The sequence below is a fragment of the Rattus rattus genome, chromosome X, assembly GCF_011064425.1.
Source record: "Rattus rattus isolate New Zealand chromosome X, Rrattus_CSIRO_v1, whole genome shotgun sequence".
NCBI classification, from domain to species: Eukaryota; Metazoa; Chordata; class Mammalia; order Rodentia; family Muridae; genus Rattus; species Rattus rattus.
Genome location: NC_046172.1, coordinates 88,866,377 through 88,890,145, shown reverse-complemented (window position 1 = coordinate 88,890,145; position 23,769 = coordinate 88,866,377). Strand labels below are relative to the sequence as shown.

The 23,769-nt window shown below is 43.6% G+C and overlaps 2 protein-coding genes and 1 pseudogene across 5 annotated transcripts in view; 2 read left to right on the top strand and 1 right to left on the bottom strand.

Annotated features, from left to right (window-relative positions):
• The window catches only part of Slc25a53 (solute carrier family 25 member 53), a 13,660-nt gene extending 566 nt beyond the window's left edge, over positions 1-13,094 (bottom strand). The window contains 4 exon segments of the mRNA XM_032889448.1: positions 826-833; positions 7,949-8,421; positions 8,423-8,914; positions 13,026-13,094. Coding sequence (XP_032745339.1) covers positions 826-833; positions 7,949-8,421; positions 8,423-8,883 — 942 coding nt within the window. The 5' untranslated portion in view covers positions 8,884-8,914; positions 13,026-13,094.
• A 5,130-nt stretch (positions 13,095-18,224) lies between these two features.
• Positions 18,225-21,513, top strand: Zcchc18 (zinc finger CCHC-type containing 18). 4 transcript variants are annotated; one of them, XM_032889968.1, is made up of 4 exons: positions 18,225-18,489; positions 18,865-18,919; positions 19,089-19,228; positions 19,639-21,513. In XM_032889968.1, exon 4 carries the CDS (start codon positions 19,764-19,766, stop codon positions 20,943-20,945), a length of 1,182 nt encoding a protein of 393 aa, XP_032745859.1. In that variant the 5' UTR covers positions 18,225-18,489; positions 18,865-18,919; positions 19,089-19,228; positions 19,639-19,763; the 3' UTR covers positions 20,946-21,513. The 4 variants fall into 4 exon arrangements, with proteins under 4 accessions (XP_032745859.1, XP_032745858.1, XP_032745861.1 ...); XM_032889967.1 differs by having other exon boundaries at positions 18,310-18,541; XM_032889970.1 differs by having other exon boundaries at positions 18,333-18,489; positions 18,865-18,940.
• Positions 21,514-21,955: 442 nt separating this feature from the next.
• LOC116888067 lies at positions 21,956-23,551 on the top strand (annotated as a pseudogene).
• Positions 23,552-23,769: the final 218 nt, after the last annotated feature.

Genomic DNA, 23,769 nt, shown 5'->3' with positions numbered 1-23,769 from the left:
GGTTTTGTTTTTGCTTTTAAATGAAGCCTTGGGAAAGGACCATACTATAATGACCAGTGGTTTTGAACCTATGCTCAGTAGCCTGTGTTCTAATCTCTGGCCAGTTCATAGTACAGATGTGAAGCCAGTGGTTCAGGGCCATCCACTCCTGACTCCTGAACATTTCCTATATAATCATGTGACACTTTAGACTTTTTGTGCCATTGACCAGGAGAACAATTAGTTTAGAATAACCACAAGACAATCTGCTGACACTACTTTTCACCTAGTACTTTGTTTGACGTGCAAGAAACAGAAGACAAAAACTATGTAGACTGAAGTTACCTCCCCCCAAGGCTTAGGGATTATCCCAGAAGAGGGACAGAAAGATTTTAAGAGCTAGAGGCAATGGATTACTACCATGTTTTCTGAACAGTTGTGATTACAGGTACATGACCTGATCAAAATTAAATCAGACAATATCCCAGCATAGAAGAGTAAGGAGCGGGGCTGGAGAGATGGCTCAGTGGTTAAGAGCACTGACTGCTCTTCCAGAGGTTCTGAGTTCAATTCCCAGCACCCACATGGTGGCTCACAACCATCCGTAATGGGCATCCAATGCCCTCTTCTGGTGTGTCTGAAGACAGCAACATTGTGCCCACATACATGAAACAAACAAACAAACAAATAAATAAATAAATAGGGGAGCACAAGAAGTCCTGCCTCTAGCTGAGAATTACTAACAGTTGATGGTTGTTGGGAAAGGGAAAGTCAGTTTTCTTCAAAGATGAGGTCCTTGAGAGGCTACCCATGTTCCAGCAGATGGCCCTACTCCCATGCACATACTGTCAGCACTAAATGGAAGAAGAAGATACATGAAATAAGGGGTTAATCATTGTAATGAGAATAGAAGAGGAATCAGAAAAGAGAGAATGGGATTGTGTCTTTGTTCAAAACACATCATACACAGACATAAAATCCTCAACCAACAGAAAAGACAATAATAATAATAGTAAGCAGTAAAACTCAACGTTTGGAAAACAGCACCACAATACTGAAAATCTGTTGCTGATAGTATTGCGGAGAATGGCAGCCTACTGTGGCCACCAAGCATCCTTGTCACTTATTATTCTTTTTTTAAAAGATTTATTTATTTATTTATTTATTTATTTATTTATTTATTTATTTATTTCATGCATATGAATACACTGCTGTCCTTGACACACCAAACAAGGGCATTAGATCCCATTGCAGATGGTTGTGAGCCACCATGTGGCTGCTGAGAATTGAACTCATGACCTTTGGAAGAGCAGCCAGTTCTCTTAACCATTGAGCCATCTCTCCAGCCCTTCTTATTATTCTTTATACTAGCTACCTCCCTGTCAACTTGACACAAGCTAGAGTCATCAGAGAAGAAGAGCCTCCCAGTTGAAATGCTTCCATGAGATCCAACTATAAGGCATTCTCTCAATTAGTAATTGATGAATGGGTGCCCAGGCCATCGTGGGTGATGCCATCCAATGGATAGTGCTATCCTTGGGCTGATGATTCTGGGTTCTCTAAGAAAGCAGGGCAAGTAAGCCAGTAAGCAGCACCCTCCATGGCTCCATAGCTCCTGCCTCCAGGTTCCTGCCCTGACTTCCTTTGGTAATGAACAAAATGTGGAAAGTGTAAACTGAATAAACCCTTTCCTCCCCAAGTTGCTTTCTGGTCATAGTGTTTCTTTTCATCACAACACTAGAAACACTGACTAAAGCATTGTAAATGCCAAAAACATAGGGCACTGTTGACTTTTTACCTTGACTATTTCCTAGGGTCATATTTTTCAACGAGTAACCCCAAGGGATGAGAAAACCTCACTCAGACAGTGTTGTGGTTTGCCTTGGAGTTCTCTCTGAATTTGTGGAATAAAGGCAAGAGCACTAGATTTGGGCAGAGGGAGGAGTCAGGAGCGAGAGGGGGATTAGATTCAGAGAATAGGTTGAGAGAGGACAGTTGGCGACAGTTGAGCCAGTGGAACCTGAGCAGGGGGGGAAAGGATGGAACAGTTGAGAGAGTGAGGGAGAGGAGAAATGAAGATAGGTGGAAAAGGGGACAGTTTAGAGACACGATGGGGAACTGAGAAGAGTTAGAGGAGACAGGAGATGGAGAGAGGGGAGAAGCTAGGAGTCGTTGTAAGAGAAGGAGAAACTGAAGCATGGAAGAGTTGATATAGTTGGGAGAGTGAGTAAAGAAAAGAGAGAGAGAGAGGAGAAGCAAGGAGTCGTTGTGGGAGAAGGAGAAGCTGGAGACCTGGCAAATAAAAGGGCAAGGGATGGATGGTACTGGGCTTTGTATGTGTAAGGGGCAATTATATCTCACCAATTGGATCTAAGATTATTGTGTGTGGTGTGTTCTTTTATGAGAGTCTCAGTGTAAGAAAGTGTGTGCTGGGCTGTGTTTCCGCCAAGATATCCAGCAGATATCTGGGGCACTGAGGTGTAGGACCTAGCAGGGTAAAAGACCAACATTACCGTTTTATTTTTATAAAATTACAACAACAAGACAGAAGATGTTTTATTTTCTATAAAGGCAGCAGAATCTTCAGAATTACCACTACTTTCTTGTACCTAAACCTACTGCTTTACTTTATGTTGCATTCGCTCCTTTATTTTTTCTTTTGGTGCAAAACAGTGAATGTGGTCACATTGAGATGCGAAATAAGTGAAATCTATTGTTCTTGTAGACGGTGACAAGAACACTTAAACTCTGAGGGAACAAGAATAATGTGAGAAGACTTTCTCTTTTGATCCCAATACTTTTTCCTCTTTTTATGATTCCGATTTTACTTTATTTTCATTTAAACAGTACATAAACTTTAAATTGTAGCAATTAACACATTTTAAATTATACCTTGAGAAATAGGTCCTCGTTCCTGTAAAAGTCTTCTGATTATCTTTTAAAACATTAGTTTATTTACTTACTTTACATTTCGACCCCAGTTTCTCCTCCATCTTCTCCTCCCAGTCCTTCCCCTAACACTCCCCACATCCACTCCTCCTCCATTTCTCTTCAGAAAATGGGAGGCTTCTCATGGATAGCAGTCTGCCTTGGCATAGCGAGTTGTAGTAAAATTGGGTGCATTCACTCTTATTGAGGCTAGACAAGACAGCTCATTTAGGAGAAAGGGATCCAAAGGCAGGCAACAGAGTCAGAGACAGCCCCTGCTTCTTCTTTAGGACTCTCACATGAAGCTGCACAACTACTACATATGGGCAAAGGGTTTAGGTCCATCCCATGCATTCTCTCTGGTTGGCACCTCATTGTGAGCACCTATGGGCCCAGGTTAGTTGGTTCTGTAGGTTTTCTTGTGGTATCCTTGACCCCTCTGGCTCCTACAATCCTTCCTCCCCATCTTCAGCAGGATTTTCCAAGCTCTGACTAATGTTTGGCTGTGAGTCTCTGCATCTGTTTCCATCAGTTGTTGGATGAAGCCTCTGATGACAGTTAGGCTAAGCTCTGGTCTGCAAATATAGCAGAATATCATTAATAGTGCCAGTGTAGTTCCCCCCACATGCCCTGATCTCGGTCATTGATTGGCCCTTCTCAAAACCCGCCCCATCTTTTTACCCCTGTAACATCTTGTAGGCAGGACAAAATTGCAGATATAAGTTTTGTGGCTACAGTGTCCCAATCCCCCGTTGAAGTCTTATCTGGTTACAGGAGATGGCCAACTCAGGGTCCATATTCTCCACTGCAAGGAGACTTAGCTAGGGTCACCCTCATAGATCCCCTGGAGTTTCCAAAGCCCTAAGTTCCAGCTCATCCCAGAGAAGTCCCCCATTCTGATTCCAGTACTCTCTTCCTCCATCCTTTCCCTACTTGCGCCAAGACTTGTTTATGGAGATAGAATATATAGCGATGGTATGATGGCACAAACTTAGACATGGAAAACAGTGGAACAGAGCAGCTCTACAGATGACTCAAGGATATATAAATGCTTCATATTTGATAGAATTTTGTCATAAATGAATATGGAGAAAAGGGTTTGTCAACAAATGATATTAGGATAACTGGATATTTATTGAGAAAAGATGAAAGTGAACTTCTAGCCTCATAGCATTTACATGCTAGGGTTGAACCTAGGGCCTTGCACATGCTAGGAAAACACCCTATCTCCAGCCACTATTCTCACATTTTACACAAAATTAACTTCAAATATATTTGAAGAAATAAATGTGAAATGAAAAACAAGGCTATATATTCAAAAAATAATTTCTCCTCAGAACACAGAGACACTTACTGTAAAGAGAACAAAGGACTGAAGTTAGAATCAATAACTCCCGTAAATAAGTTTGAAAAAGTAACAAAATTCAACAGGAAAACCAGCAAATGTCTTGAATAAATGATTTTACAAAAGAAGAGATCCTAATGTCCAACAGGCATATGGAAATATGTTCAACATTATTAATGATCAGAAAAATCAAAGCAGGAGACTTCATTTACTGCCACTGGGTAAATAATAATAGGTAAAAAAAATGTCAGGTAATGTGAAGTGTTGGCCTGCAGGTGGAGCGACAGGAGCTGTGAATTTGTAGAAATTTTTGCAGGTTGTTAAAAATGTTTGGCAGCATTTTTAGTTATATTGAAAGTATGCACACCCAACAGACCAGTAATTGCATTCTTCAAAAAATATCCCACCGAAACCTGTATGTAGTTCTTTATGGCTGAATCATATTGTGTATACCTTTGCCTACGTTTATGTGTTGATGTTAAACTTTAGACTTAGCCGGTTGTGGTGGTGCACGCCGGTAGGATTTGCTGAAGGAGGCAGAGGCAGGAGGATCACGAGTTCGAGGCCAGCCTGGGCTACACATTTAAAAAATAACAAAACTTTAGATTTAATATGTCTTTAAACCAATAGAGATGTTCATTAGCTCCTCATTTTGTTGATCTCAAGTCCAGAAAGTAATTTTTTAAATATAATAAAAACGACTAGATTATCATCACAATGAAATATTAATGTTGACATTTAAAGTCACTCCCCGATAATTGCAGTCTTAACTAGAAACTTTATTGAGCTAAAGACATTATAATCACAAGATGCTTTACATACCACAAACTTGGTAAATATTGTGGTTGAACATAATTTTATTATCATTACTCAGAAGATGTAATTGGAAAAATGATAGATCTACGTAATTTTATAGTATTCCTTAGGTTTTTATATGATCCAATTTTTGGAACAAAAATATAAATTGTGCCATGCTTTGGTTGTACATCTTTGTAATTTCATAACTTCAAATTTCAACACTCATATTTAAAGCTTATGTATAAAGCAATTAGCATAAATTTAAACTACTACAAATGAGTCTTAAAACGTGTCAGGTGAATTTTCATTTCATGTATTTGGCAAGTGGCGTTGGAGCTGTTGGCAGTTAAAGTGCTTGCCAAGCATATACAAGGCTCTGCCTGGGTTTGAGCTCCAGCGCCACACAAATGGGACATGATGGTGCACACCTGCAACCCCAAAATTTGGGAGAGAGAGGTGGAAGGCAGGAAGACCAGAAGTATAAGGTCATCCTTGTCAATATGGAGTTCAAGGCTGGCCTGGACTAGAAACTCCAGGTAAAAAACAATTTGGTAAAAACCCCATTTTATGCCTCTGTTTGTTTTGTGGTATGGTGGGTGTTCTTAAGGATTCTAGATAAAGTCTCCGCTACTGAGCAACAGCCCTATAGAATTATCAGAGAGATAAAAGATTTCTTTAAAAAAAAAACTTGAATATATAAATAGCATATCTAGAACATTGAAAATGAATTATGGGCTAAACATTGTAGGTAGCCTTTAATTCCAGCATTGGGAGGTAAAAGCAGGTGGATCTCTTAGTTCAAGGCCAGTCTGGTCTATCTTTTGTTTGTTTGTTTGTTATGTTTTTTGTTTGTTTGGTTTTTGGTTTTTTGGTTTTTTGAGATTGGGTTTGTCTGTGTAGTCCTGGCTATCCTGGAACTTACTCTGTAGACCAGGTTGGCCTCGAATTCAGAAATCTGCCTGCCTTTACCTCCTGAGTGCCATGATTAAAAGTATGCATTACCACTGCCTGGCTGCCAGTCTGACCTATAGAGTAAGTCATAGGACAGCAATGGCTACACAGAGAGACTCTGTCTCAAAAAGTGCACTGTGTGTGTGTGTGTGTGTGTGTGTGTGTGTGTGTGTGTGCGTGCACGTGCACACACATGCACATTTATAAGGACAATTTTGGTTCAGTTAGGAGGTGTGGGTAGAAGAACGTATCATGGTACCATGTATGAAGCAAGAACTGCAGCACATACCTTCCTAGGAACACTCAAAATTCTGGAGTTGAAAGAAGCACGAGAGTTGAGCAGTGTGATTCTGGTGCTAAAGACATTATAATCACAAGCATGCTGTAAATACCACAAACTCAGTAAATATTGTGGTTGAACATAATTTTATTGTCATTGTTATTGTCATTAGCATCATAATTAGCACAAAACTAAATCCACTATTAAAAGAAAATAAACACATCCAAAAGGCATGTGTCTCATTGACAATGAGTCAGTAACATTATCTTCATGTAATAGGGATAGCACCCTGAGGATAGAGACCATATCACAGCTTGATAATCAATTCGATAATTCACCAACTTTATTGAGCACCTAGGCACAATGGAGTGATTGAAAATGCATACAAGAATCCAAGCTTTCAAGAAGTTTACAGATTAGTAGGGAGGTATTGAAGAACAGAAGAAACATTAGGGGCCACATGAGAACATTAGGGGCCACATGGATCAGTGCATGTTGATGAGCTGAGAAAAAATGAATATCACAAAAGTAATGCAACATTCAGGTTTTGAGGGGGGGGGCGATAGAGAAGTGGCTCCATTTAGACAGTGCGATTGGAGCTGGACTTTTATAAATTCGAGGCCTTTTATTGGGGGACAATGAGAATGAAGAGAACAGTGTGGGGCAGAGTATGTCCTTGGGTAAGTTCATGGAATGTCTGGGGAGTGAAAAACACTGTTTGGTTGGCTTATGCAGTTCATGCATGTGTGGTAAAAAAATGTGCAGAAAGTTATATGGGGTCCATATTGACAATGGCCTTGAATGGCAGGCTAAGATCATTACACTATAGAGCTGTTCACATCAACAGAATTAGCAATGAATTATGAAGAGATATGTTCATGCTAAGTCCAGGTTTTTTATAAAAACTTAAATGGTTTGTAGACAACAGAATCATATATATATATATATATATATATATATATATATATATATATATATATACTGATAAATACCAAAACCATCTATAGTAATATTTTTCTCTATTTGGCATGTAATTAAATTAAATTTCTTGCTTCAAAGTCTTTTTTCCTTCTATCCAGGCACCAAATGTTTTCTCAGCCCCATGTTTAGCATCAGCAGTGGCATCTTCAGGCATCTGATGGGTGGAAGTGAATCTAATCTAGGGTTGTTAATCAGAGCAGATACCCTGAAAATGGGACCCACAGCTTGAAGTGAGAGTGGCTGTGGTAGAGGCAGTGAGAAATGTTAGTAAAACATAGGCATCTCTGAAGTTGTCCTCAAAGTCTAGTGTAGTTCGTTGAACTTGGAGTTCACTCAGCTTGCTCAGAGGGACACATAGAAGGACCCCAGACTCACGGTACTGAGTAGAGTCTTCTTTTAAAGTTTCCTCTTATTTACAAAAAGAAACCTTGAAGAAATGACGTTTAATCTGGGCTACAGCTTATTTTAAGGCTCCAGGTTCTGTGGAAACTGAAGCTGTGTATAGCCTAGGGAGACTTTTTTTTCTTGACCAAGGAACTTGGTAGGTTTTGTCTGTGACTAACAGGTGAAAAGTTAGGAGCTTCTCCCATGCAGTGACAGTTTGCAAGTAATGGTTGTTTTAGGTAACCAAGCCAAAGAAATATACTATACACAACCAACAAGGAAAGATTTAAAACAAAGCTTACCATAGCCACGATTTTTGGCTTCGGGCCCGGTCTCCTTCTGGTGTGTGTGTGCCTTCTGCAAGAAGTCATGAATAGCAGTAGTGAGGCCCCACGTCACACTGGACCTGAGGATGATCAGGGATCCTCCTCTATAAATCAGCAGGATTTTTCTACCTCGAGTGTCCCACACATCTTGCGCAGAGGCCCATAGGCTTGGCATTCTCTGCCAGCCAATATGAGACTGCATATTGGCAACTAGCACAATCAGAGGATACAGAATCAGGCAGGTAATGGTTCCATTGACACTACCAGACACCAAAGCAGGAACCCAATGGGGCAGGCCTTGCCTTGCCAAGCCGTCCTGGATAGGATCCTTGAAGGAGAAATAGAGAGCACTTCCCAGGCTGTTTCTGACCAGGACTGGCCAGAAACCCCATAATAGCCCAGTGACAGCCTCCCAAAGCCCATAAGAATTGAATTCCTTGAGAATGCTAGTTGCTAGGGAAGCAAGCTTGCTTTCGAGCATCCTGAAGCACATTCTGTACTCTCTCAAAGGGGCTAAGTGCTACAGCTTCTACTACACCTGACATGAGCCCCGCAGTCCAGCGCTGTCCAAGGGAGTGTGGCCCAACAGGGGAGAGAAAGCACAGCAAACTATCATAAGTGCCAAACAACAGAGTCCCTTGGAGGGTCTTGGAGAGAAGAGGAGGATAGATGCCCCGGTAGAAGTACTGAGGGCCTTCGTGCCAAAGCTGTCTCACAGCCTCTGACACGGCCACAGCATGGATCTGCTGCCGGAACACAACCTTATAGATAGGAAAGGTCAGGAAAGTAGACACAAAGTTGGAAATCGCCCCAAGGGTGTAGGCCTGTGGCTGCCAGCTTTTCTTTCCTGGAACTTCTGCTCGTGTCTTGTGTTGAAGCTCCTTCCCAGCAGAGTTATTCTGCTCCTCCATGCTGAATACAACGGGACACAGGTGGAAGAAGCTAGCAAGAGGAGACAAGAAGTTAGGCTAACCATTTAAACGTCTTGACAAGGGTTTTCCTGGTTTGGTCTGACATAGAACTATGAGAAACACATTTGACGGTTTCTAGAACAGACACGCCCTTAGGGAATTAATATTTCATCAACTTTAAATAAAATTTTGAATTTATTTCCCTTGAGAGTGTGTGGTACCTTGGTGACACAGTAAAAGTCAAACATTCAAAGAATTATGATTAAGAATCATAGAAATAAGGAAACCTATTACCTTCGATTCTTAACCACGGGACTTGGCAATTTGAAAATGTCCCTGCATGTATGTATGAATACACTCACAGAGGTTAGAAGAGGACATTGGATCTCCCGGAGTTACAGGCAGTTTGAGTCACATTGATGTGGGACTAAGAACTGAACCTTGGTCTTCTGCTGAGCTGTTGCTTCACCCCCCCAATCTTTGGATTTTATGGCCTACTGAATATGTAAGTCGTTTCTCTCTTGCCCATACTACATTTTACCACACAATGGGTTGATCTTAGGTCTTGTATGTGCCAAGCAAGTCTAGAATCAGATTCACAGCCTCCAGCCCACAAGTTATTTTTTTTAGTGTGTGTGGGGGGGTGAGGGTAATATGTGTATGTTAGTGTTTGGGTGTGTATGTGTGTGTGTGTGTGTGTGTGTGTGCATGTTTGTCAGCATGTGTGTGTACTCAGGCATACACGTATGTGTGTGCATGAGCATACTAGGAGAAGATAGAAATTGATGTTGCTTGTTTTCCACAAGTCTCTAACTTATTGTTTGAAATAGGGTATCTCATTGAACCCGGTGCTTACTAATTTGGCAAGAAGCTGATCAAAGAGTTCCAGAGGTCCTCCTGCTATTGCTTCCCCAGCTCTAGGACTACATGCATGTGCCACCCACCATGCTTGGCATTTTTATGTGGATGCTATGGAGCCAAGCTTTGCTCCTCATCTTGCAGAAATGCCTTTTACTGATTCAGCCCTCTCCCATCAAAACGTTTTGGTGGTTTTTGTTTTGTTTTTTGTTTTTTTTTTTTTTTTTTTATTGAATGTTTTATGCTATTCCTTTTCTGGCTCTCCATTCTCCTACCCCCCACCCCTCACCCCCGCTTTTAAGGTAGTAAAAAGTTGCAGTGAGAAGAAGCTTTCTTTCAAAGTCGGTTGTAAATTTGAGGGTAAGAACCTCCTCCCATCTACCTCTGTAGCTTCCTGCCCAAACTATAGCTGTCTCATGACAAGACCCTACTCCTCCATAATTGAAAGGAGGGAAGATTAGCTGCTTCTGGAAGTTCCTCCATGCCATGATGCACAGCACATGGCAGTTGTCAAGTTTTACCTTTTATATGTATAGCTTAGAATATAGCAGGGTTTCTCGTTTTGTGCTCTACTGACATTTGGTGCAAGATCGTTCTTTATTCTTACTGTTGGTTTTAGCCACAGAAGGATGTTTATCAGGGTGCCTGGCTACTACTCACTGCATACCAGAATCACAAATCATGTTCCACATATGTAAGAATCAAACACCACCATCAGGGCATGTAGCTCAGTTGACAGAGTGCTTTCCTAGTTTTCATGAAGCCCTGTGTTTAAGTCCTATCACCCTATAAACTGCACACAATGGTGCATATATGTAACCCATCATTGGGTTGTAAAGACAAGGCAATGAGTTCAAGGTCATCCTTAACTACTTATTAAGTTCAAGGGAAAACATGAGACACCCCCACCCCACACACACACACTTAAGAAATCTTAAGACATGGGAGTAGTATCTGATGCAATTTGGGGCTAAGATGCAAAAGGGAAACTTCCAATCAAGAAAGAAACAAGAGCTAGTTGTGGTAACACAGACCTGTAATCTGAGCTACTTGGGAGGCTGGGGAAGAGATCACTTGAATCTGAATTTCAAAAGCTGCTTGATCTGTGTAGTGAAACCTTGTCAGAAGGGACGGAGGGAGGGAGGGAGGGCACAGGGGAGGGAGAGAGGGAGGGTTTTCGCGGGCCTGAGAAGAGAGAGTGTGCAGCAGTGGCAGCTGACATATCAGGGAGAGGATGAAGAGAGCACATGCTGATCAAGACTGAAGGCACAAACAGGAAGTCTAGCCACAATTGTGGACTGCAAGTTTCACACAGAACCTAGAACACTGTGGTCTGTGGTTATGGCTCACTTAATAGGACAAAAGGCCAACCAAGCTAGGTTAGGTGCTACATGTAGGCTATACAGCCTTCTCTGGGATTCTGCACTCACAACTGGCTTTAGAGTGCTTCTCCTAGAATCACCCTTGCCTGGCCCTGCCTGGGCCTGCCTGGCCCTGCCTGGCCCTGCCTGGCCCTGCCTGGCCCTGGTCTCTTGTCCTGTTCTAGCCCTAACCCTATAATATCATTTTGCAACCCCTTACTGAAGCCACACTCGTTTCTTGGTGATGGAGGAGGCTCACCCTTCTGTGTTCTGCCCATGAACATCTGCCCTGCTCCCAGCACTTCATGTTGTCCTAAAGCCTCAGCCTCCTTCACCCTTCAAGGCCAGAGGGGGAGAGAAGGCCCTGGTTCCTGGGAAAGAGTCTTGTCAGGGGCAAAGGTTCAAGGGGGGAAGGCATTTCTTACATCCTTCTTGAATAATTCTGGGCACTTGGCAGTCACATCCATATCTCAAGAGTCAAAATGGACCCTCCCCCTACCTCTTCCTGCCTAGGTCACTCAGACCTCTAAGCTTTACAGAAGCCTGGAACATTCCACAGCTCTCCCTTCTGAAGCTCACCTTGGCCTTAATGAGGACAAGTGATCAGATAAAAGGTTTTCACTTCATCTAACCCTGACTTCAGTAACATTCCAGTTCCTGCTCACATTTTTATATACTGGCAGTCTTACTTAGTAGACGGAAAATGATTTAGCATACCCACATTGTAAGCTCTGGTTCTGTTATCAACATCTTCTAGGACTTTAGAAATTTAATGACCTCTTGGAGCCTCTTTTACTTTAGTTATACAATTATCAGGCAAGGAATCTGTCAGCATCCTCCAAACTGTATTCTGTCACAAGGGCTCAGATGTGGAAGATTTTTTACCTGTGGTTGATAATGGCATTGTACTTTTATACCATGAAATCCCTTCTACCATTTATGTCAATAATTTTGAGGGATTAAAAGTGAACAGTAATCAAGAAGCACCATACTTTAAGTATCTCATACATCATTTTAAAACTCTGATTACTTGTATTTTACCTAGGGAAGAAAGGTCATGTCTGTCTTGAGAATTTTTCTCTTAAGATACGTTGGGGAATCACAGAAAAACACACATGGCATGCACTCATTGATAAGTGGATATTAGCCCAAATGCTCGAATTACCCTAGATGCACAGAACACATGAAACCCAAGAAGGATGACGAAAATGCGAATGCTTCACTCCTTCTTTAAAAGAGGAACAAGAATACCCTTGGGAGGGAATAGGGAGGCAAAGTTTAGAACAGAGGCAGAAGGAACACCCATTCAGAGCCTGCCCCACATGTGGCCCATACATATACAGCCACCAAACTAGATAAGATGGATGAAGCAAAGAAGTGCAGGCCGACAGGAGCCGGATGTAGATCTCTCCTGAGAGACACAGCCAGAATACAGCAAATACATAGGTGAATGCCAGCAGCAAACCACTGAACTGAGAACGGGACCCCCGTTGAAGGAATCAGAGAAAGGACTGGAAGAGCTTGAAGGGGCTCGAGACCCCATATGTACAACAATGCCAACCAACCAGAGCTTCCAGGGACTAAGCCACTACCCAAAGACTATACATGGACTGACCCTGGGCTCCAACCTCATAGGTAGCAATGAATAGCCTAGTAAGAGCACCAGTGGAAGGGGAAGCCCTTGATCCTGCCAAGACTGAACCCCAGTGAACGTGATTGTTGAGGGAGGGCGGCAATGGGGGAGGATGGGGAGGGAACACCCATAAAGAAGGGAGGGGAGGGGTTGGGGATGTTGGCCCGAAACCAGGAAGGGAATAACAATCGAAATGTAAATAAGAAATACCCAAGTTAATAAAGATGGAAAAAAAAAAAAAGATACGTTGGGGAATAGATCCAGAACTGAATTCCGCCTTCATTGCTTACTTAGCTGTGCGATCTGGGAGACGGACAGGAAAGTTGATGTCTCACATTCTTCAGCTCTAAAGTAGTGACAATAATGTCTATAACACAAAGGACTGATATAAAATTAGTAACAACATGAGATAAAGTTGCCAAAAACCTAGGACTTGGTGTTTTAAAATTATCCAAAAAGATTATTCCCAATATCATTATCTGTCTTCACAAAGTACACATTCCCGAAGACCATCTAGAGCCAGATAAAGTGACATGCTGGAACATATCCACTGTTCCTATGGGAGCCAGGGAAGAGCTTTCTTTTAGGCTCAACATAACCTTCCGGAGAACCTGGCACCCTAACATTAATTTCAAATGGAATGGGGAAGGGGCTTGGAGGCTGCCTTGAACAATCACTATCTAAAAACCTTATGATCTGTCTCCCATGTCTACAAAACCAATCAAATGAGCATATGAGAACTAAGACGTCCCTGGCTAGTCTAGTGCAGATAGGCATCATGGTGGGCATCCTATGAATCAGCCCTGCATCTATCTGTTCATTTGGAGAAATTCTCAGCCAGTCCTTTGGTCAGTTACAAAAAGCACATTATCAATCATCTTTTTTTTCCCCCTCGACTTTTTTTTTCCCCCAGGGCCTAGGCAAGCGCTCTACCACTGAGCTAAACCCCCAACCCCCTCAGTCATCTTTTAAGTCATGGGCAAATCACTATGGAGCTGGAGATAGATAGGATTTGCTACCTGTCCTCGAGGATGTGGGACTTGAGTGGGGTAGACAGTTCAGCAATGGACTAACTCACACTGGAAGACAAAATAAACATCACATGGTCAAAAAAGATAAATAACAATATATTTTACACAGGACAAGGAAAACTCAATGCTGGCAAGGATGTGGAGAAAACACATCCATCATCTATTGTTTATGGAAATGTGAGTTAGCATAGACACCATGGATATCAGTGTGAATGGTCCTCCAAAAAAGGAAAAAAAAGGAGATAGTTCTGCTATTCCTCTCCTGAGTATATACCTGGAAAAACTTCAATGGGCTTACCAGAGAGACATCTAAATTGGTCAAGTTTGTTACCACATTATCCATGATGGTGATTACAGAATCAGTCTAAGCACCATTAACAAATGAATGGATAATGAACTTGAGGTGTGTATATTAGTAAATGAAATATTATTGCATCATAAAAAAAAGAGCAAACCCTATCATCTACGGCAAGATGGAAGAAACTAAATGATGCTACTCTAAGTGGAATTAGTCTGGAACAGGACATCGACTATCACATGCTTTTATAAAGTAGAAACTTAAAAATTGTAGACTTGTAAGTAGAAGACTAATTGTTAGGGATTGGGAAGGTAGGGGGTACAAGAAGGATGGTTCGATATGATGGTGCATGCTCTATTCGTATCAAACTGAACCCCATTCAAGTGCTAAAGATCTGCAAAAGTCAGGAGTCACTCTCTCCATAAGATTTTTCCAGTGCACTAAAATGTGCCAGTAATATGTGTTATGGTCTCAGGAAAGAGGTGGCACCAGCCTTAAGTAAGTTACCTCTTATTAGGGGGATAAGTGGAAATAGGTGTTTTACACTGAGGAAGAGACCTAAAGGACAAAAACCAATGTTGGCAGGGATAGGTGCTTCTAGAACACTGGTCACCCACTAGAACCTGTGGGTCACTTAACCTTTTGGGTCAAAGGACTCTTTCACAGGGGTCACCTAAGATAATCTGCATACCAGATATTTATATTATGATTCGTAACAATGCTCCCAAAACCCCCCCCCAAAAAAAACCAGACAAGTAGAGGCTAATAAAAGGAGTCATAAAGAGGGCCATGTTTTTGTTTATTTTCTTCATTGAGAGCATTATAGTCAGACAATCCTCAGTTTGAATTCTGCTCTGCTATTACCTGACTTTATGACCTTAGTCAATTCTCTCCAATCTTTGAATCTAAATATCATTATTGTTTTAATTTGTATTTCTTTCTTATTTTGGTGGAGGGGGTGGCACCATGTCATTGAGGAGATGAGAGAACAATTGGGGCCCTCAGTTCTCTTCTTCCACACCGTCAGTTCCCAGACCGACCTCTGGTGATCAGGCTTAGTAGCAATCACACTCACCAGCAGCCACCTCACCCCCTGTATCACGCACTATTTTTAAAGCGATTTTCGTATCAAGAATATAAAGAGCCTGTGCTGTAAATTTTCATTTTTTAAGTGAAGTGGTAGCAGCAAAGCTCAAATCACAACAAAACCAACATGTTTTAATGGCTAATAGAATCTAATGTTCTAATAGAATCTTCTATTAGACGCTTTATTTTATCCTGTTTTTATTTTTCTCTTTAGTGTCAGGGATCAAAATTGGGGTTATGATTTACATACTAAGAAGATACTCTTCTGGCAAACTGCATCCCCAGCCGTGCAGGATACATTTATGCTTTCGCCTCAAAATGGAGAGGGAAGGTACTCATGGGTTCTGGAGTTGGCTGGCCCTGGACTGTCATCCCGGCGGCGGCTCCACTTCCAAGTAGTACAGCCTTATGCAGGCCACTTCACCTCCTTGAAACTCAATTTGTTACGCTGATAAATGGTGTGGGATGCCTGTGTCAGCAGGGCTGCTGAGAAGTTTAAATGAGATAACCAATGGAAAGTTCCTGGCACAGAGGAGGTTGCCAAAAGTAGCCACTATTATTTCATCTGAAAGCTTTGCCTCCCAATCCTCAAGCTTTTAAGGTTCATTTGTCAAAATCCGAAAATGTGGCCTCATTAGAACCATCCTTTGGTGCACACTCCCATCCACGTGGCCAGAGATAAGAGATGTTCTGCATCCCAAAGGATTTTGCTAGTAACTTTGCTCTAAAATATTCTTGCTTCAACCTCCGAACCTATACCCAATCCGTTCTTCTCATTATTCTTCGATCAGACCTTTCGAGTCTCTCCTTTAGTTCCTTATCTTACCTACCTGGTCCAACAGAACATCTACTTTGGTGATAAAGCCAGTGGAAACACAGAACAAGGGTCTGCTATGAGGTTGCTGTCTAACATGATACTAGGGAGCAGAGCAAAATATGAAGAAAACCCACCAGGCACTCTCAGTCCCAGCCCTAACTCTGTAAGGTAAACTGCCTGTCTCCTATGTACCACCAAGGCTCTCTAACTTTACCACCACTATTCCACCCCCAAGAGGAAGACTTCAACATCAATAGAGAAGGTACTCCCTTCCAAATTTGGATTGTTTGTGTAATTCTAATCACTACAGTTGTAAACAAGAAGGCAGACAGGAATAGGTGAAATATCTTAGCAGGTTGAAGGCAAAGCCCAGGGTAATGGCAGGGTTTCAAATGTTCCCATGCGTCCAAGCATCAAGAGTCCAGTGCAAACCCTACAGGGGCCTCCTAGCTATCATCTACATAGGAGAAGTGTTACCTGCTAAGAACCAGAAGCAGGAAAAAATGGAGCAGGTTTTCTAGTCTCTGGCTTCACGGCCCATTCGCTTTGGACAGCCTTGCATGCCGTTTCCATGGAGTTGCTCCTTCTCTGGAGCCATTATGCCAAATCCAGCAAAGGAGAAGTCCCCTGAAGAGCTCACAGAAGGGCAACCTAGCAACCTAGCCTTGAGCCAGGAAATGAAAGAGCTATATCAGCAGCAGCGGCAGCGAACTGTGGTGTGGGGGTTAGGTCAAATGATGTTTTGTTTCTCACACTTTGTCCTCAAGCAGGTGTTGAAAGAGGAAGATGTTATGAAGGTTGTAGAGCAGTGAGTGATTCTTAACTGTTTGGAGGCCGCAGGCCCATCTGAAAATTTATAGAGCTATGGGATCAGAAAAAATATATGCTCGAATGCTTTGCATGCAGTTTCAAGAAGGACTTGAGGTAGGAACGTCTGCTCTGGGATTAAGTTTCATGGCAAATAGACTGTGGACAAACATTTAAGTGGCAGAGTCATTTATTGATGCCTTCAGCATGGTGTGGTGTTTAGAACAGTGGTTCATGTTCATGGCTTCTCTATAACCCAGAATCAATTAGAGCAACAGGCAAAATACAAATGACGTCGTTCATCCCCAGTGGCAGTAAAGCCAAATCTCCAGAGCTGGAGCCCAGGAATGTGCATGTCTGACAAACCCTCGACAATGATTCTGTGGTAGCCAGCTGGGAGCCCACACTTTAGTTTGTAGCATGAATTCAGGATTGAGAGCTCTGGCTTCACCTGTAATTTTAAGCAAGTCATCTCTGAGTCTGATTTCCTTTGGTGGTCAGACAGTAATGCTGCTTTTTTTTTTTTTTTTAATCAACGTGTGGTTTATTTTAGTGTGAAAATGGGAGCAGAAACGTGCCTCAGTTTCCTCCTTGGTACAATGCATACCATAAAGGTTGCCTTTCTCTTCTTTCCCATCTCTCCCCACTCCTCTCATCAGCACAACCATTATATTAACAAAGCTGCTGAGATAGTTTGTGGATATGTATGTACGAGTGAAAATGCTCTCTCTGCGTAGCCCAGCACAGGGCACAGTGTTGGCATCAACACAGAGGAAAATGCTGGCATCAACAGCTGACCGAGGTGCAAAATCGGACGCTACTAGCTTCTTTGCTGCATGATATAGGACAGGGTGCCTAAGCTCCTGGTAGCTCAATTTTCTCATCTGTAAGTTGCAGACATCAGTTCTTGATCATTAATTTTATGTAGCCCTATACTGGTCCTATCATCTTCCTCTTGTCTTTTCTCCACTAACTAGTAAGGGATGTTTACAGGCTAGATGCCAGGGCTGGGGTGAGAGCGGTTAATTCTGTGTTTCCTACCCATAGTGCCTAGGTGCTTACATCCCCCTCTCTGTTAAAATGGGTACACTGTTACGTTTTAGCGCAAGACTGGTGGAAGAAAAAACGAGCAATCGGTGCAAGCGCACTGGCCACACAGAAGTGCTCAGCAAATGCTATCCCCCTTCCCCCCTATACAAAGGTGAAGAACTCTCATTGTTCACTTGGTTTCGGTCCCACCTCCTGTTTTAGGCTTCTGGTCGCAAAGCATCCGAGGGGAGCCAAAGCGGAAGGCGATAGGAAGAAGGGAAGAGAGAGGAAGCTGCAAACTCACGAATGAAATGTAAATGGGCCAGGTCCGTGAGTCCAAGCTGCACTTGACGCCGCGCCCGCTCCCGCGCCAGTCTGCCGCAGCCCCCTCCAGCAGGTTCCCCCCTCTGGCAGGCATTAGCATCCTGGCCCAGGCTTTGCGGGGAGGCCGCCCCTGCTCATTGCTGATTGGCCATACCACTACCTTCGTCACTCTCTTTTGTCTCAATGGGCAGAGGCTAAAAGCAGCCGCTGCAGCTCTGCAGGCTGAACTGAGGGCGGGGGCAGCTGCAGCTGCCTTGGAAACGCGCTGCGACTCTACCCCTGGCTGGGCAGCCCTGCAAAGAGCCCTAGCCCAGACAGCTCAGAGGCTGAGACGCCATCCTTTCTCCTGTAGGCCCTAAGAGGTGAGACAGCTCTTCGCAGCAGACCCTGAGCATCCTCTGCCCATCTACGAAGGTAAAAAAAGGGAGGTGCAACCGCATAATGCGGAGATGGGAGATAGAAACCTTAATATTTTGGGCTTCAGAATTGGCAAGTTCGAGGCAAGGAAATGAACACACTAGCGGTTGGGCTATATGGTATGAGGTGAGTTTCACCTGGATGCTATCTAGAATTTGCTTAGATTGGAGAGGGGATTTTTTTTTCCCCCAGGAAGGTAGAAAAGGACAATGCGTAATGATTCACAATCCGTTTATCCTGAAACCCCCTTTCTCTCATCTCTTCCGGGATAGAAATACAGAGGTGGGAGGGTATCCAATGTCTCTTCTTTTTCTCCATAGCAGCCCATCAAAGCCGATTTCAAACGTGAATTCTGTGTGACTGATTGCAGAGCTGGTAGGCCGCTGTTTTCCCCGGGTAAAATGGATTGGGGGAGGGGTGGGCCCTTTTGGCATTTATTCTGAAGGTAGGGTTTTTCTTCCTGGCGACAATGGCGCCTGGGAGGGCATGATGAGACTGCTGACGTCTCAGACCCTTCTCCTCCCTTCCCTTTGCTGTGGCGCAGTATAAACTGGAGGCCCAGAACCCCTGGATCTGAGAGCCTGTGGTCAGAGATCAGCCCTACCAGGACAAGAACTATTACGGAAAGCACCTGTTGCAAAGGCTCGGCTTGAAATAAAGGTGGAAGCCAGTTTCTGAGCTCTGGTAAGAATCATAGAAAAGGGGGAGGGGCAAGGGGTGGGGGAGGGGGGACTTGCTACCTAATATATTTAAGGCTTTACTTATTAATTCTGTAAGGTTTACCCTATTGCCTTCTATTTGAGAGCCTAGTAGGGGCTCCAAAGGCTATTGTAGCTAGAATTCCAAGCAACAGTTGTCGCCTCTCCTAAAGAACAGGCAGTGGGGTGGGGTCCAGGAGGGAGGGAGGGAGGGAGGGAGGGAGATGTGACTGACAAAGGCGCCACTAGCATAGAGAAACTATTGCTCCTCAAGGTTGTGAAGTGGGAAAATATTCAAGATTGTAGAAAATGCTATTAGAAGCTTGTTTCCAAGTCCATTGTTATTTATTTATTTATTTATTTATTTATTTATTTATTTATTTATTTATTTTACAGTTCCTACCCAAGCGCAAGGAAGATACTGCCTGGGAACGTTTCTTTGGAGGTTTCTGCAGACTGGGCCGTTTTTGTTAGCAGAAAGTCCAAGTATCTTGTATTCAGATACCCAATTGTTGTCAGGCATGGCTAGCCTCCTTGCTAGGATGGGTAACAGTCGCCGTCAGAATGCAGCTTTTATGCCTTTGGCCCATTCCATGCTGAGGGCCCTGGGGAGGAGCCTCGGTCCTTTGATAGCTAACATTGCAGAGAGAAACATACAGTCGTTCTCTGGGAGGGCCGAGCTAGCCCCGGGGGAAGAAACCTTTGAGAACTGGCTAAGCCAAGTCCATGAGGTCCTGCCAGATTGGCCCATGTCTGAAGAGGATAAGATTAAACGCCTGATGAGAACCCTTAGGGGCCCTGCCCGGGAGGCCATGCGTTTGTTCCAGGCTGACAATCCCAATCTAAACGTAGCAGAATTTTTGCGGGCAATGAAGTTGCTGTTTGGGGAGTCCGAGAGCAGTGTAACAGCACATGGCAAATTTCTAAACACCCTGCAGGCACAGGGAGAGAAACCATCCCTGTATGTGATCCGTTTAGAGGTGCAGCTGCAGAATGCTATCCAGGCAGGGGTCCTTCCTCAGAGCGAGGCAAACAGAACTCGCCTGCACCAGCTCCTTGTAGGGGCTGAGCTGAGTAGGGAGCTGCGCATCAAGCTTAAGGGTCTTCTCCAAATGCACGCGCATAACGAGCAGGAGAGCCTTCCCGACTTCCTGGAGTTAATCAGGATGATCAGGGAGGAAGAGGATTGGGAGGAGACTTTCCTTAGAAATAAGCGGCCCAGGAGATCTGAGACAGTAATGGAGCGGGCAGCCAGCCCTGTCGTCTTTCAGGGCTCCCTGCCTATAGTGATTGGCAGTGCTGACTGTAACGTGATAGAGATAGATGATTCCCAGGATGATTCAGATGAGGATGTGATCCTGGTGGAGCCTGAGGACCCTCCACTCTCATCCCCAGGTACCTCATCCCTCAGAGGCACAGTCAGTACTCAGGAAGAAATGCTAGTTATTGAATCCCCCGATGAATCTGATGAGGAGTCTCCTTCCACTAGCAGTGGTTCTGGGCAAAGGAATAATGGGCCCGGGGATGTAGGCAGAACCAGAAAGCGAAAGTACCCCATCCGCTGTCCTCATTGTGGTGAAGAGGGCCATGCCAAAGAAACCTGTGACAATACCAGCAACAAGGGGCAGGTTTTTGAGAATCTGATTGTCACTCTGCAGGAGCTGACTCATATGGAGAGACCAAAGCCCCCTGCACCATACTAAGGTGTGTGCCGCAGCCCCAGATCAACGTTTAAGTCTCCTCAAAAGCTAATTCTGGAGGGAAAAGGGATGGGGTGGGCTTCTAACATAAGGAATTCATTTAAAACAAGCTTTTCTTGGGAGAAGAAAAAGCAGACTGGGCTACCATGCAAGAGAGAGGCATGGGCCCATATCATTCCTTGCTCATTCCACTAACTGCTTAATGGTTGTTTCTCTGTGTGTCTTTCTCTGGTGATTTTAATCTATCTGTGAAGTGGTATCTCTTTGAACCTTCCAAGTGAAATTAAAAAGAAAAAACCTAAAGTGCACATTACCTGAAACCCCCACCCTGATACAATCGTCGTCAGTCCTTTGGTGAATGTCCTTGTGTATCTTTCTCTGGACCTTTGTGCCTAGGTATATATGTATTGATAAAAGTGATCATATAAGTGCTGTTCTATAGTATGTATTTTTTCATCGCGCAGTATATATTGTGGACTTCTAAATAAATGAATATATAACCATCTAATGTCATGCATACTATATATCTGGGGAAGACAAATAAAGACTGAAACTAACTGTAACAACTACAGTGGGGGTGTTTTATTTAAAGGGAAGAGGGGAAGTTGAAATGAGCTACGTAGCTCTTCCACACCTGTTATAACTACTGGCCTGCCTCCTAGTTCATACAGCCATCTGCACCAACTAGTTAATGTCCCAATATCCTCAAATATATCCTGAGAAGTCTGTCCATTGCCCAAAAGAGGAGCCGTCCCTGTCCATCTGGTTCTGCCTCACCTCTTGGCCTAAGATCAGAGGCCGAGGATGATTTCTGGTATCTCTCCTTGGGCATCCTTCCTGTGGGAACATTAGTCTTTCACTGAAATACCTGATGGAGAATAACTGCATATAAGGCTGACAGCAGAGTGAAGATGAATGCTGATCTAAAGATCTGAAGCATTTATAAGGTTTATTTTTATTTGAAGTATAGGACTTTTAGCCTGCGTGTATTATGAGCCTACAGAGGCCAGAAGATGGTGTCGGGTCCCCTGGTACCTGAAGTTTGTAAGCCACTCTATGGATAGGTACTGTGAACAAAAACTGGGTCTTCAAGGGCATTAAGTGCTCTTAACTGCTGAGATACCTCTGCAGCGGCAGTCTGCATCATTTTACCCCACTATAATTCGGTTTGCACAGGTCTGTCTGAGAAGGGGGTGGCTAGCAGTGGTAGCTGGCTTGTCAGGGACAGAAGTAGAGGCCAGGTGCTACATCAAGCTGTACAGCCTTCTCTGGGATTCTGCACTCACAACTGGCTTTAGAGTGCTTCTCCTAGATTCACCCTTGCCTGGCCCTGCCTGGCCCTGCCTGGCCCTGCCTGGCCCTGCCTGGCCCTGCCTGGCCCTGCCTGGCCCTGCCTGGCCCTGCCTGGCCCTGGCCTCTTGTCCTGTTCTAGCCCTAACCCTATAATATCATTTTGCAACCCCTTACTGAAGCCACACTCGTTTCTTGGTGATGGAGGAGGCTCACCCTTCTGTGTTCTGCCCATGAACATCTGCCCTGCTCCCAGCACTTCATGTTGTCCTAAAGCCTCAGCCTCCTTCACCTTCAAGGCCAGAGGGGGAGTAGAAGGCCCTGGTTCCTGGGAAAGAGTTCGTCAGGGACAAAGGTTCAAGGGGGGAAGGCATTTCTTACATCCTTCTTGAATAATTCTGGGCACTTGGCAGTCACATCCATATCTCAAGAGTCAAAATGGACCCCTCCCCTACCTCTTCCTGCCTAGGTCACTCAGGCCTACAAAGTCACAGGATCCTCAATCTTTCAGATTTATAGCTTTAACCGCTTCTCTATAACTTTCAAATATATCCCGATTCCCAGATTATAAGATCATTTCTGCCTGGGATGCTCATTTTTTCTCAGTCTTACTCTGATTTGTGGGGTGAGGGTGGGGTAGTTTCCCAGATTTACAGGTCCCCTCAGAGAGTAACTAGCTTTGAGAAATATATATTATACCCACACAGCCATCCTTCTCGCCGCTGTTAGCTTGGAGGTCCAGTGTGGACTGCTCATTGGAAAAGCTAGTCTGTAACTCACCCTTTTGTCTTCCTTCCCCATCCTTTCAAGTATAGAAACCTGAAGGTGAATTTTCATTTCACCAAAAATGATGCAAGGCTGATTGTTTCTATTTTGCTTTGTGGGCCACTGGATTTTCCTTTATTCAAGAAATAAGTACAGACTTCCGATGTAATAACTGGCCTAGCACTGTCACCCTCCTAGTGGCTGCTGAGCCCTGCCAGCTACCTAGTGCCTGCTGCTGCCCTGAGGCCACACCACGAAGCTCCTTGATAAAGCAGCCCCGATCCCGTTGCAGCCTCCAGAGTTTAGAAATGAAACATCTTTCTCTTTCTCTTCAATCTTGAAGACACTCCTGTTCATTACAGCTTTAAGGAGCAGTCCCTATCTGGTTGTATTTTACAACTAAATCCTATATATGTGAAGGTGCTTCTGGAATGTCCAACAGAGACAGCTATTTTTATGCTGCAATTATTGCTGTTCATGTGGTTCTAGCCCTGTTTGTCTATGTGGCCTGGAACGAAGGCTCGTGACAGTGGCATGAAGGCAAACAGGATTAGAGTGAACATGACTTTTTGTTAGCATAAAATTTTTTTTTGGAATATTTTAAATATTTCTGGGATTTTGATAATAAATATATTATTTGAGGAAAATTGAAAGAACATGTTTAAAAATAGAATTATGTGCAAACTGGGTATAGTAGTACATGCCTTTAATCCCAGCACTCTGGAAGAGGCAGGTAGATCTCTGAGTTCAAGGCCAGCCTGATATACAGAGT

Excerpts from the sequence above, each read along its gene's own strand:
- Zcchc18 (XM_032889968.1), top strand. The coding sequence starts at position 19,764 with ATGGCTAGCCTCCTTGCTAGGATGGGTAACAGTCGCCGTCAGAATGCA.